The following is a 15,378-nucleotide window of genomic DNA, read 5'->3' as shown; positions in this document are numbered from 1 at the left end:
ACACTCAATAAGCCAAAACTCTACTTTCTCCATGCCAAAACACTACTTTCATGACGCCAAAACACTATTTTCATTACGCCAAAACACTATTTTCATTATGCCAAAACACTGCTCTCACTACCCCAAAAAACTATTATCGCTACGCCAAAACTCTACTTTCACTATGACAAAACACTACTTTCATTACACCATAACACTACTCTGACTACACCATAACACTTCGCTGACTAAGCCAAAACACTGAGCTCACTACGCCAATACAATACTATCTCTATACCAAAATACTATTATATCTAAACCAAAACTCTACTTTCATTATGCAAAAACACTAAGCACAATACACCAAAACACAACTCTGACTACTCCAAAACACTACTTTCACTACACCAAAACACTATGCTCACTACACCAAATCACTACACCCCCTACACCAAAACACTACCCTCACTATGCTAAAACACTATGCTCACTACACCAAAACAATACACTAACTAAGCCAAAACAATACGCTCTACTCCAAAACACTATTTTCAATAAGCCAAAACATTACGCTCTACTCCAAAACACTATTTTCAATAAGCCGAAACATTACGCTCTACTCCAAAACACTATTATCAATAAGCCGAAACATTACGCTCACTTCGCAAAAAGACAACGCCAACTACTGCAAACATTACTCGCACTACATAAAAGCACTACTCTCACTACCCCAAAACATTACACTCACGTCGCCAAACCGCTACTCTTACTACGACAAAACACTTCTCTCACTACACCAAAATACTTCTCTCACTACGCCAAAACACAGATCTCACTAAGCAAAAACACAATGCTTACTATAACAGAACACTACTTTCAATATGCCAAAACACTACGGTCACTATGCCAGAACACTACTCTCCTTACTCCAAAACTCTTCTCTCACTATGAAAAAAATACTACGCTCACTACGTAAAAACGCTACTCTCACTATGCCAAAACACTATTCTCTCTACGTCAAATCAATATTCTTACTATTACAAAACACTGCCTTCACTAAGCCAAAACACTATACACTCACAACGTCATATCACTATGCTCACTACACCAAAACAATACTGTGCTATGTCAAAACACTGCTCTCACTACCCCAAAACACAGCACTCGCTACACCAAAATACTACACGTACAATGCCAAAACACTACTCTCACTACCCCAAAACACAGCACTCGCTACACCAAAATACTACACGTACTATGCCAAAACACTTCTCTCACTACGCTAAAACACAATGCTCACTACGCAAAAACACTACTCCCCTGAAACACTATGCTCTTTACGTAAAAACACTACTCTCACTACATCAAAGCACTACACTAACTACGCCAAATCACTACACTCACTATGCAAAAACACTACTTTCACTACACCAAAACACAACTCTCACTACGCCAAAACACAACTCTCACTAAGCCAAAACATTACTTTCACTATGCCAAAACACTATGCTCACACCGCCTCAAACACTGCGATCACTATGCCAAACCACAACGTTCAATGCGCGAAAACACTACGCTCACTATGCCAAAACACTACGCTCACAACAGCAAAAAACTATGCTCACTACCGCAGAACACTACGTTCACTACCCCAAAACACTACTCTCATTACCCTAAAACACTACGCTCACATATCTCAAACACAATGCTCACTACGTAAAAACGCTACTCTCACTATGCTAAAACACTAATCTCACTATGCCAAAACACTGCTTTCAATATGCCAGAACACTATTCTCACTACATCAAAACAATACACTTACTACTACAAAACACTGCCTTCACTAAGCCAAAACACTACACTCACAACGCCATAACACTATGCTCACTACGCCAAAACAATACTTTGCTATGCCAAAACACTTCTCTCACAGCCAAAACACTACTCTCACTACCCCAAAACACAGCACTCACTACACCAAAACACAATGCACACTACTACAAAACACTACACTTACTCACTGCTCTTGGGGAAGCCCGTCGGCCGAGCGGACAGCACGCTGGATTTGTGATCCTGTGGTCCTGGGTTCGATCCCTGGCGCCGGCGAGAAACAATGGGCAGAGTTTCTTTCACCCTATGCCCCTGTTACCTAGCAGTAAAATAGGTACCTGGGTGTTAGTCAGCTGTCACGGGCTGCTTCCTGGGGGTGGAGGCCTGGTCGAGGACCGGGCCGCGGGGACACTAAAAAGCCCCGAAATCATCTCAAGATAACCTCACTATGCTAAAACACTCCTCTCTCTTTGCCAAAACACTACGCTCACTACACAAAAACACTACTCTCAATACACCGAAACACTACACTCACTACTACAAAACACTACTCTCACTACCCCAAAACACTATGCTCACAGTTCCAAAACACTACACTCACTACGCAAAAACGCTATGCTCCCTACGACTAAGCACTACGCTCATTACATCAAAACACTACGCTCTCTATGCCAAAACACTCTTCTCACTTTGCCAAAACACTACTCTCACTGCCCCAATACATTACGCTCACTTCATCAAAACATTATGCTCACTACGACAAAACACTACTCTCACTATGCCAAAACACTACGCTCACTTCCCCAAAACATTACACTCACTACGACAAAACACTTCTCTCATTGCACCAAAACACTACTCTTACTACCCCAAAACACTATGCTCACTACGTCAAAACACTGCTCTCACTATGCCAAACACTACGCTCACCACGCCAAGATAATATTCTCACTACACCAAAACACTGCTCTCTTTTCGCCAAAACACTACTCTCATTATGCCAAAACAGTACTCTCACTATGCCAAAACACTACTTTCACCACGCCAAAACACTACGCTCACTATGCCAAAACACTACTCTCACAAGGTCAAAACACTACTCTCAATACGCGAAAATACTATACTCACTACGCCAAAACACTGCTCTCATTACGCCAAAACACTGCTCTCACTACGCCAAAACACTACTTTCACTATGCCAAAACACTATTCTCGATAACACCGGTCTCAACTCTCAATTCACAGGTCTCACCATACACATACACCACTCTCACTACCCTCATTCTCTACTCTCTCACCACTGCCATACACTACTCTCACTACCACCATATACACATCTCAATATTGCTATACACAACTCTCACCACTTCTGTACTCTACTCTCTCCACTGCCAAACACCACTCTTGGAAGCCCCATACACTACTCTAACTAGCCCCATACACTACTCTCACCACTCTCGCCAGCCTCATACACTTCGTTAACTCTTCCATACATTATTGTGTTTGTATTCCCCACAATAACTCACCTCCACTGCCAGTTACTAAGAAGCTCACTATCAGTCATCTCTACTACCAGTCACCAAGACATTCACCATCATTCACTACCACTACCAGTCACCAAGATATTCATCCTCATTCACTACCACTACCAGTCACCAAGACATTCACTACCACTACCAGTCACCAAGTCATTCACCATCATTCACTACCACTACCAGTCTCCAAGATCACTACCACTACCAGTCACTAATACATTCACCATCATTCACTACCACTACGTCACCAAGATATTCACCATCATACACTACCACTACCAGTCACCAAGATCACTACCACTATCAGTCACAAAGACATTCACCATTATTCACTACCACTACCAGTTACTAAGATATTCACCATCATTCACTACCACTATCAGTCACAAAGACATTCACCATTATTCACTACCACTACCAGTTACTAAGATATTCACCATCATTCACTACCACTACCAGTCACCAAGATCACTACCACCACCAGTCACTAAGACATTCACGACCACTACCAGTATTATAGTGTGTGGGTTGGTTGGTGGTGTTGTCGTGTTCCTCCTTTACGGACAACCCAACCCACAACTCGGTAGAGTGCTTATACCTAACTAGGAGATCACCCTTGGTGCTTCTGGCTCTTGGAGAGGGGCTCAACGTCACACTTTTAGGGGATGCGGCTCCAACACTTAGCCTCGTTGTCACGTGCACACACCCACTCGAGCCGCTGTGACTCCCCACTCTCTCCTTATGTGATATAATCTCCTCAATCCCCTTTAACTTACTAATTTTCCATTCCACCCTGTCCACAGCGGTGGTTCTTGGTTCTTTCTGTCTCTCTCTCCTTCTGTACTGTTTCATGGGAAGCCTCACTAGGAAAAGGGCAAACACCAGCAACTTGGAATACATTTACTGGACAAAGCACATACACACATATAATAATAATGAATCCTATACTCTATACTATTACAATCAGGTTGCTCTCCAACACCATCAGAACTCTATTATCAGTTTACCAAGTGGTATCCTATCTTCTGATTCACCACCTGATACTATCAACCTCCTCAAGTAGATCAAGCCTACATACACTGTTGCACTATCAACAAGAGAAACATATATATATATATATATATATATATATATATATATATATATATATATATATATATATATATATATATATATATATATATATATATATATATATATATAAATGTGTATAATGAAAATCAGCATGTGAATGCAATAACATATATCAGCATTAATGTTCCTTGACACACCGCAATGATCAATCGATCACTTTATCAGTCCTAGAACGCATACATCTGTAGGTAATCCAGCCGACGACTGTAACTCTAAACTTCAGTATAAAACACTCCTTGACATAAGAATGCAAACAATCACTCACCTCTCACTGCATCTTGCACGCTAATGACAACCAAACACTATCAACTCCCTACAAGTAATCCACCAGAACTTCCCTTCCACCTCTGGAAGTTCACTACCCTGATCTCTTCAGGTTCTTCCGGGCTTAACTACCAGGATCCTCTGCAGCTCCTCCAGGCTGCTACCATGAAGTTTCCTTGAGCAACTACAGTGCTTCACCCTTCTGCTAGGTTCCTCCACAGCTCTCTTGGCTGCTACACCATGAAGTTCCCTCGAGCAACTATGGTGCTTCACCACCTCTACAGAAGCGCGTGACACTCCTCTTCACTGCTTCTCCTCACAGCTCGAGGTCCTCTGCTCCACTACCTGGGAGTCTCATCAATTACTCCCTCTGTGCTGGATTCGAAGTTCTCAGCAACTTCCTCCCCAAAGACAAACCACAGATTATCTGGTCGAGGGCGCTCCTCCCTCTGACGAAGCTTGGTCAGGGCGCTTCCACAACCCACAAAAATGTCTCTGGGCAGTTTAATACTCTCCTCGTCGACCAGGACTTGAGACCACACACCCCAGCTCAATTCCACAGCTGGGACGTCTGCACATTTCTCTTCTCTTCGAGATATATCATTAGGGGTTCCCTTCTGACGGGAGCTCAACGGAGTGCAACGGAGTGCGGCTTTCCCCCTGCGATGTCTGGCCTCAAGTGAGGTCAAAGCCCTCCAGAAGCGAGCCTCACACCTCCAGCAAAATGTCCACATCTCTTAGCCAGTCATTTATCTGTTTTCTTCTTCACTGCCCATAATCTTAAATTGTTCATCATATCCAACCAGCTATTTTACATCTGTGTTATCGCCTCTATATATCCTAGACCTTCTGGTTAGATCAGGCTTGCTGAATAACTCTCAAGGAGGGAGACTTGTTTCTCCTGCAGGCTGAGATCATAACACCAGTCACTAAGACATTCGCTATCAATCACTACCACTGCCATTCACTACCACTACCAGTCACCAAGACATTCACCATCATTCACTACCATCACCAGTCACCAAGACATTCACCATCATCACTACCATTACCAGTCACCAAGATCACTACCACTACCAGTCACCAAGACAGTCACCATCATTCATTACCAATACCAGTCACCAAGATCACTAAAACTACCAGTCACTAAGACATTCACCATCATTCAGTACCACTGCCATTCACTAAGACATTCACCATCATTCACTACCACTACCAGTCACCAAGACATTCACCATCATTCACTACCACTACCAGTCACCAAGATATTCACCATTATTCTCTACAACTACAAGTCACTAAGACATTTACCATCATTCACTACCATCACCAGTCACTAAGATATTCACCATCATCACTACCATTACCAGTCACCAAGACATTCACCATCATTTACTACCACTATCAGTCACCAAGATCACTACCACTACCAGTCACCAAGACATTCACCATCATTCACTACCATCACCAGTCACTAAGACATTCACCATCATCACTACCATTACCAGTCACCAAGATCACTACCACTACCAGTCACCAAGACAGTCACCATCATTCATTACCAATACCATTCACCAAGATCACTACAACTACCAGTCACTAAGACATTCACCAACATTCACTACCACTACCAGTCACCAAGACATTCACCATCATTCACTACTACTACCAGTCACCAAGACATTCATTATTATTTACTACCACTACCATTCACTAAGACATTCACCATCATTCACTACTACTACCAGTCACCAAGACATTCACCATTATTCACTACCACTGCTAGTCACCAAGGCATTAACCATCATTCACTACCATTACCGGTCACCAAGACATTCATCATCATTCAATACCACTACCAATCACCAAGATATTCACCATCATTCACTACAATTCCCAGTCACTAAGACATTCACTACCACTACCACCCACCAAGATATTCACCATAATTCACTACCACTTCCGGTCACCAAGACATTCACCATCATTCACTACTTAACTATAAGTCACGAAGACCTTCGCTATGCTAAAGAAGACATGTTCACTATTCTAAAACACTACGCTCACTACGCCAAAACACTACTCTCATAACTCCAAATCACTATGCTCACTATGCCTAAAGACTACTCTTACTATCCTAAAACACTATGCTCACTACCCTCAAAACACTACACTCACTATGCAAAAACACTATGCTCACTATGGCAAAGCACTACTAGCACTACGCCAAATCACTATGCTCACCACGCCAAAACAAAATGCTTACTACACCAAAACACTACTCTCACTTCCCCAAAACACTACGCTCAATACACCAAATCAGTACTTTCACAACTCCAAAACACTACTTCCACTAAGCCAAAAAACACTACTCTCACTACACCAAGACACTACTCTCACAACCCAAAAACACAACGCTCACTACGCCAATCAACCCGTTCTCGCACTTTCTTACAGTCAATATTGACTTATTAAATACATGCATATGTGACATACTAATTTATTGTGAATATTTTAGTTTACCTTGAAAAGCTCCATAGAAAACACCGACCTTACCTAACCTTCTTAGTATGTTAAGATAACCATCTTATTGCTTCGTAATTACAAGTATTACTTAACCTATACCTATAATAGGTTAAGTAATAATTGTAATTAAGAAGCAATAAGATGCTTATCTTAACATACTAAGAAGGTTAAGTAAGGTCGGTGTTTTCTATGAAGCTTTTCAAGGTAAACTAAAATATTCACAATAAATTAGTATGTCACATATGCACATATATAATAAGTCAATATTGACTATACGAAAGTGCGAGAACGGGTTGCGCCAATACACTACGCCAAAACAGTACTCACACTACCACAAAACACTATGCTCACTACCCCAAAACACTATGCTTACTCTGCCAAAACACTACTACTCACAATGACAAAACACTGCTCTCATGCAAAAACACTACTTTCACTACGGCAAAAGACTACGCTCACAACGCCACACTACTTCGCTCACTACACCAAAACACTACTTTCACTACGCCAAATCCCTAAGCTCACTACACTGAAACACTTTGCTTACTATGCTAAAACACTATGGTCACTACGCAAAAACACTAAATTCACTATGCCAAAACAATACGCTCACTACTCGAAAACACTATTTTCACTAAGCCAAAACACTATTCTCACTATGCCAAAACACTACTTGCACTTTGCCAAAACACGACTTTCACTACGCTAAAACTCTACTCTCACTACGCCTAAAGAATACTTTCACTACGCAAAAACTCAACTCTCATTAAGCCAAAACATTATGCTCACTATGCTAAAACACTATTGTCACTATGCCAAAATAATATGCTCTATATTCCAAAACACAATGCTCACCACACCAAAACACTACGCTCAATCCCCAAAACACTACTTTCACTATTCCAAAATCCTACGCTCACCATGCCAAAACACTACTCTCCCTATCCCTAAACACTATGCTCACTACGCCAAAACACTACGCTCACTACGCCAAAACACTACGCTCACTACGCCAAAACACTACGCTCACTACGCCAAAACAGTACTCTCACTACGCCAAAATACTATTCTCGATTACACCAGTCTCAAGTCTCAATTCACAGGTCTCACCATACACATACACCACTCTCACTACCCTCATTCTCTACACTCTCACCACTGCCATACACTACTCTCACTACCACCATATACACATCTCAATATTGCTATACACAACTCTCACCACTTCTGTACTCTACTCTCTCCACTGCCAAACACCACTCTTGGAAGCCCCATACACTACTCTAACTAGCCCCATACACTACTCTCACCACTCTCGCCAGCCTCATACACTTCCTTAACTCTTCCATACATTATTGTGTTTGTATTCCCCACAATAACTCACCTCCACTGCCAGTTACCAAGAAGCTCACTATCAGTCATCTCTACTACCAGTCACCAAGACATTCACCATCATTCACTACCACTACCAGTCACCAAGACATTCACCATCATTTACTACCACTAGCAGTCACTAGTATATTCACCATCATTCACTACCACTACCAGTCACCAAGATTTTCACTATCATTCACTATCACTACCAGTCACCAAGACATTCACCATCATTCACTACCAGTACCAGTCACCAAGACATTCACTACCAGTCACTAAGATATTCCCATCATTCACTACCACTACCAGTCACCAAGATCACTACCACCACGAGTCACCAAGACATTCACCATCATTCATTACCACTACCAGTCACCAAGATCACTAAAACTACCAATCACTAATAAATTAACCATTATTCACTACCACTACTAGTCACTAAGACATTCACCATTATTCGCTACAACTACCAGTCACCAAGACATTCGCCATCGTTAACTACCACTAATAGTCACTAAAACTTTCACCATCATTCACGACCACTACTAGTCACCAAGACATTCACCATTATTCGCTACCACTACTAGTTACTAAGACATTCACCATCATTCACTATCATTCATCATTCATTCACTTGTTCAATGAACCCTTGAACTATATGTTTAACACTTCTCTAACCCTGTCCATGGAGGACAGAAGTAAATGTATATATGCTGGTTAGCATTGTAAATGTGTGGCCACGTTTGTGGTAGAAAATAATAAAAAAAAAAATAAAAAAAACATCATTCACGACCACTACCAGTCACCAAGTTCACTCCCACTACCAGTCACTAAGACATTCACCATCATTCACTACCACTACTAGTCACCAAGACATTCACCATCATTCACTACCACCATCATTCACCTAGACATTCACCATCATTCACTACCACTACCAGTCACCAAGACATTCACATTCACTACCAGTCACCAAGATACTCACCATCATTCACTCCACTACCAGTCACCAAGACATTCACATTCACTACCAGTCACCAAGATACTCACCATTATTCACTACCACTACCAGTCATCAACATATTCACCATCAACATATTCATCATCATTCACTGCAACTCCCAGTCACCAAGATATTCATCATCATTCACTACAACTCCCAGTCACTAAGACATTCACTACCAATACCACTCACCAAGATATTCACCATCATTCACTACCATTTCCGGTCACCAAGACTTTCACCATCATTCACTACCACTACCTGTCACCAAGAAACTCACCTCAACTATTAGTTACGAAGACATTCACTTGCACTCCCAGGCATCAAGACATCACCCACTTTCACCATCAGTCACCGTCTTCACCATTAACGTCCAAATTCCTTCCTCCCTAAATTTAAGGATATAGCATATATCATACACTAACTGGGCCTGGCGTGGGACTAACCAACTGAATTTAAAAGATTTAGAATGGTTCAGTAAGGGATGGTACTGGTGAGGTCCTGCTTGGTCGGGCTCATCTTCGGCCTAACTGATGGTTTAGAAGTCAACTTCCCCGCCACGTAGTCCCTCGATGCTGATTCCTCTTCCAACATGTTTAACGCCAGCTGGCAATGTAGGGCGCTGCCCCATGTGGAAAGGTAAGTACCCGTGGCCCCCGTCATGGAGCCCCCCTCCCTATTGGCTAAGGTTAAGGAGTGGTGTAGGACCCTGTCCCGTGTGAGACGGCATGATCCTTTGACTATCAATGTGGACCCCACGGCCTCTGATATCAACTCCCGGCTCAGTGGATTGGACAACTTAATGCCTAAGGACGACCACCTAGGCCTCGACGTGGACCCAGAGGCCCTTGATATGGACCCCGTGGCCCCAGACTTGGACTCCTTGGCCCCTGACCTGGACCCCATGAGCCTTGACACGGACCCCACTGCCCTTGACACGGACTCCACTGCCCTTGACACGGACTCCACTGCCCTTGACACGGACCCCACTGCCCTTGACACGGACCCCACTGCCCTTGACACGGACCCCACTGCCCTTGACACGGACCCCACTGCCCTTGACACGGACTCCACTGCCCTTGACACGGACCCCACTGCCCTACACATGGACCCCACTGCCCTTGACACGGACCCCACTGCCCTTGACACGGACCCCACTGCCCTTGACACGGACTCCACTGCCCTTGACACGGACCCCACTGCCCTTGACACGGACCCCACTGCCCTTGACACGGACCCCACTGCCCTTGACACGGACCCCACTGCCCTTGACACGGACTCCACTGCCCTTGACACGGACCCCACTGCCCTTGACACGGACCCCACTGCCCTTGACACGGACCCCACTGCCCTTGACACGGACCCCACTGCCCTTGACACGGACCCCACTGCCCTTGACACGGACCCCACTGCCCTACACATGGACCCCCGTCCGGAGGACACTCTGTACATCTCAAACGGAACACAGATGGAGAGCCAGCTAGAACATTTACGAGAGCATCTGATGAAGGTGCAGGGGATGATGTTGCAGGCGTAGCATGAGATGGGAGAGATAATAGAGATAGCAGAGGGGCAGCATAGGAAGGTTCGGGACATTCTGGAAGATGCTGATAGTGGGCCACTGACCCTTCACGAGGTGGCTGGCCTTATCTTTATAATGTTACTCTTTCTCTTCACCAACAAGAAGTAAATCATGGCGTGACAGTGCCAACAAATCACCATCATGGGTATGGCAGTGCCAACAAATTAGCAATGTGGGCGTTACTTGTGTCAATATATGTTTATGTGTGTTTATGTGTGTGTGTGTGTGTGTGTGTGTGTGTGTGTGTGTGTGTGTGTGTGTGTGTGTACTCACCTAATTGTGCTTGCGGGGGTTGAGCTTTGGCTCTTTGGTCCCGCCTCTCAACTGTCAATCAACTGGTGTACAGATTCCTGAGCCTACTGGGCTCTATCATATCTACATTTGAAACTGTGTATGGAGTCAGCCTCCACCACATCACTTCCTAGTGCATTCCATTTATTAACTACTCTGACACTGAAAAAATTCTTTCTAACGTCTCTGTGGCTCATCTGGGTACTAAGTTTCCACCTGTGTCCCCTTGTTCGTGTCCCACCCGTGCTGAAGAGTTTGTCTTTGTCCACCCTGTCAATTCCCCTGAGAATTTTGTAGGTGGTTATCATGTCTCCCCTTACTCTTCTGTTTTCCAGGGATGTGAGGTTCAGCTCCTTTAGCCTTTCCTCGTAGCTCAATCCTCTCAGTTCCGGGACGAGCCTGGTGGCATACCGCTGAATCTTCTCTAACTTTGTCTTGTGTTTAACTAGGTATGGACTCCAGGCTGGAGCTGCATACTCCAGGATTGGTCTTACATAAGTGGTATACAGGGTTCTGAAAGATTCCTTACACAAGTTTCTGAAGGCAGTTCTTATGTTGGCCAGTCTAGCATATGCCGCTGATGATATTCTTTTGATGTGGGCCTCTGGGGACAGGTTCGGTGTGATATCAACCCCCAGATCCTTCTCTCTATTGATTCTTGCAGGATTTCCCCTCCCAGATGATACCTTGTGTTCAGCCTCCTGCTCCCTTCGCCTAATTTCATCACCTTACACTTTCCAGAGTTGAACTTCAGCAGCCATTTTCTTGACCATTCCTCCAGTTTATCCAGGTCATCCTGTAGTCTCTGTCTATCTTCATCCGTCTTGATTCTTCTCATAATTTTTGCATCATCAGCAAACATCGAGAGGAATGAGTCTATACCCTCTGGAAGATCGTTCACATATATTAGAAACAGGATGGGTCCAAGTACTGAGCCCTGTGGGACTCCGCTGGTGACATCTCGCCACTCTGATGTCTTCCTCCTCACCGTTACTCGCTGTTTCCTGTTGCTTAAGTACTCCCTTATCCACTGGAGCACCTTCCCTTTTACTCCTGCCTGTTGCTCCAACTTTTTTAACAGCCTTTTATGGGGTACTGTGTCAAAGGCTTTTTGGCAATCCAGGAAAATGCAGTCGGCCCACCCTTCTCTTTCCTGCCTAATTTTCATTGCCTGGTCATAAAATTTTATTAAACCTGTGAGGCACGATTTACCATCTCTGAACCCATGTTGGTGGTGCGTTACAAAGATTTTTCCCTCCAGATGCTCTACGAGCCTTTTCCTCACGATCTTGTCCATCACCTTGCATGGTATACAAGTTAAGGAAACTGGCCTGTAATCCAGTGCCTCTTGCCTGTCACCCTTTTTGTATATTGGGACCACGTTAGCTGTCTTCCAACTTTCTGGTAAGTCTCCTGTTTCCAGTGGCCTGTTATACACCACGTTATACATACCTGTTATACATACACCTACTATATATATATGACCTGTGTGTGTGTGTGTGTGTGTGTGTGTGTGTGTGTGTGTGTGTGTGTGTGTGTGTGTGTGTGTGTGTGTGTGTGTGTGTGTGTGTGTGTGTGTGTGTGTGTGTGTGTGTGTGGTTACCTATCGTACGTTACGGCTCGAAACCCTAACAACAGCATGGACCTTAATTATCTAGGGCTACTACAAACTGCTGTTCTCAAGAGCGGGTCACCAGTGTAACCCCGTGATAAGTACAAAGCAATTAGTGAAATTTCTCCTTTAGGACTGAAGAAATAGACATATAACTATGTGTATATATATATTAACAATATAATCAATATTATCTCAAGTACAGATGGACCACTATTAAAGTCAAATCAAAATACTGTCTCTCCCAGAATAAAGATCTACTACATGACACAACAACAAGTAAACAGACTTATCTCCCACATGTTATTCCTTCTGGTCCCTTGAAGCTACTGACTACTCGGCTGTCGCTACCCATAATCCTCTCCCCCTCTGCTTCATCCAGGATGAGGGATGGAAAATACAGACTTTTTAATTTTTAAAACTAATTGAACAACCACTTGTTCTCAAAATACATAAGAATGCAAATTAAATATAATAGTTACTTTCAAAAATATATAAGTTACAATGCCACCTGCTTAATTACAGTAAATTAACACAATATATTTAAATTAAAGGTGACATCTGGAACTCCCATAACTGAACAGGTCCAGCAATTCTAATTTCCCGAATCTAACAGGTATTAGACGTGTGAAGAGCCACCGCGCTCCTGTCCCCACTGACACTGCCACACCACACGATGATTTACAAAAATATAATATGTGTACATATACAGGTAATAATATAATGGAACAAAATAAGTTTATTTAAATTTATATACGTATTCAGCTAGGAGTACGTAACATGTGTGTGTGTGTGTGTGTGTGTGTGTGTGTGTGTGTGTGTGTGTGTGTGTGTGTGTGTGTGTGTGTGTGTGTGTGTGTGTGTGTGTACTCACCTAGTTGTTCTTGTAGGGTATAGCTTCGGCTCCTTGTCCTGACTCCTTCCTAGTGCTATATAGTCGTAACGGCTTGGCACTTTCCCCTCATAATTCCTTGCATCCTCCGGCTCCTTGGTGCGGTCAACCACTTGGACTGGACAGTAGAGCGAATGGGTCGCTTCATGCATCTCGGCGTCCAATCCGTGACAGTCCAAGTGGTTGGGAACTATTTCTTTCGTCCGTCCTATATAGCGCTAATTTAGTGGTTATAGTTCACTACTTTCTGATAATTACTTTGATCCTGCCTCTCAGCTGTCAATAAACTGGTGTGCAAGTTCCTGGGCCTGTTGGGCTATTATATTGGATGATGATGACCCTTCCCAACCACTTGGGCTGGACGGTAGAGCGACGGTCTCCCTTCATGCAGATCAGCGTTCAATCCCCGACCACCCAAGAGGTTGGGCGTCATTCATTTCCCCTGTCCTATCTCAAATCCTTATCCTGACAACTCAGGATACAGCTGACAACACGGTTGGATGCTAGCCAGTAATATTTTTAGGCTATTGAATACTAAATCTCGAAAATCCTAATCTTTCTCCAAAATCAGCATACATGCATACATACATACATACATACATACATACATACATACATACATACATACATACATACATACATACATACATACAGACATACTCCATGACCCATACATGCCTAGTCAATAACCAGTTTTTGCCACTATTATACTATTTAATCAGATAAAATTTATACAATACTAGCTGTACCCTGCCACGCATTATTGTGACAACCTTCAACCTTCTCTTCCCCTGCAACAGGAACCTTTCCCTGTCTCCCAGTCCTCCCCACCATCTCCCACTTCCCCCTCCCACGTCCCCTCATTCTCCCACAATCCACCACTCCTCTGTCCCCTTGTCCTCCCCACCTTTTTCCATTCCCCTGTCTCCTTGTCTCTACCATCTTGAACTTCCCCGTCCCCTCAGCTTCCCCACTATTACCCCCTCCCTTGATACCTCATAATCCCCAACATCCTCCACTCCCGTCCCCTCGTCCTCCCCACCATTCCCCACTCCCTCGTCCAATGCATTCCTAAATGATCTGATGTACCCATCAGAAAATTGGGAACATCAAATGATCTAATGTTCCCATCACTGAAATGTAAGAAAAACAGTTAAAAAAAAAAGATGTGAAAATGAAAAAAAAAAACACAATAAACTATATTCACAAAATGAATGGTATGGTAAACAACCCAGCTCAATTCCAACGCAATGTCATACAAAATAATTAATTTAAATCAAAATGAAAATAAATTGAAATCTATGAAAATTCAATTTATCAATGAAATCAGAAACCTTGAAATGGAATCCTAACAT

General features: G+C 43.3%; 1 protein-coding gene across 1 annotated transcript; it reads left to right on the top strand.

The window, feature by feature from the left end:
* The first annotated feature begins 10,307 nt into the window (after positions 1-10,307).
* LOC138363587 (autotransporter adhesin BpaC-like) lies at positions 10,308-11,183 on the top strand. Its single transcript, XM_069322947.1, has one exon. It carries the CDS (start codon positions 10,308-10,310, stop codon positions 11,181-11,183), a length of 876 nt encoding a protein of 291 aa, XP_069179048.1.
* The last annotated feature ends 4,195 nt before the right edge of the window (positions 11,184-15,378 follow it).

This window comes from Procambarus clarkii, chromosome 1 (assembly GCF_040958095.1).
Source record: "Procambarus clarkii isolate CNS0578487 chromosome 1, FALCON_Pclarkii_2.0, whole genome shotgun sequence".
In the NCBI taxonomy this organism is placed as follows: domain Eukaryota; kingdom Metazoa; phylum Arthropoda; class Malacostraca; order Decapoda; family Cambaridae; genus Procambarus; species Procambarus clarkii.
This window is presented reverse-complemented; position numbering and strand designations above follow the sequence as displayed.

Coding starts and splice junctions, on each gene's coding strand:
- LOC138363587 (XM_069322947.1), top strand. CDS start 10,308: ATGGAGCCCCCCTCCCTATTGGCTAAGGTTAAGGAGTGGTGTAGGACC.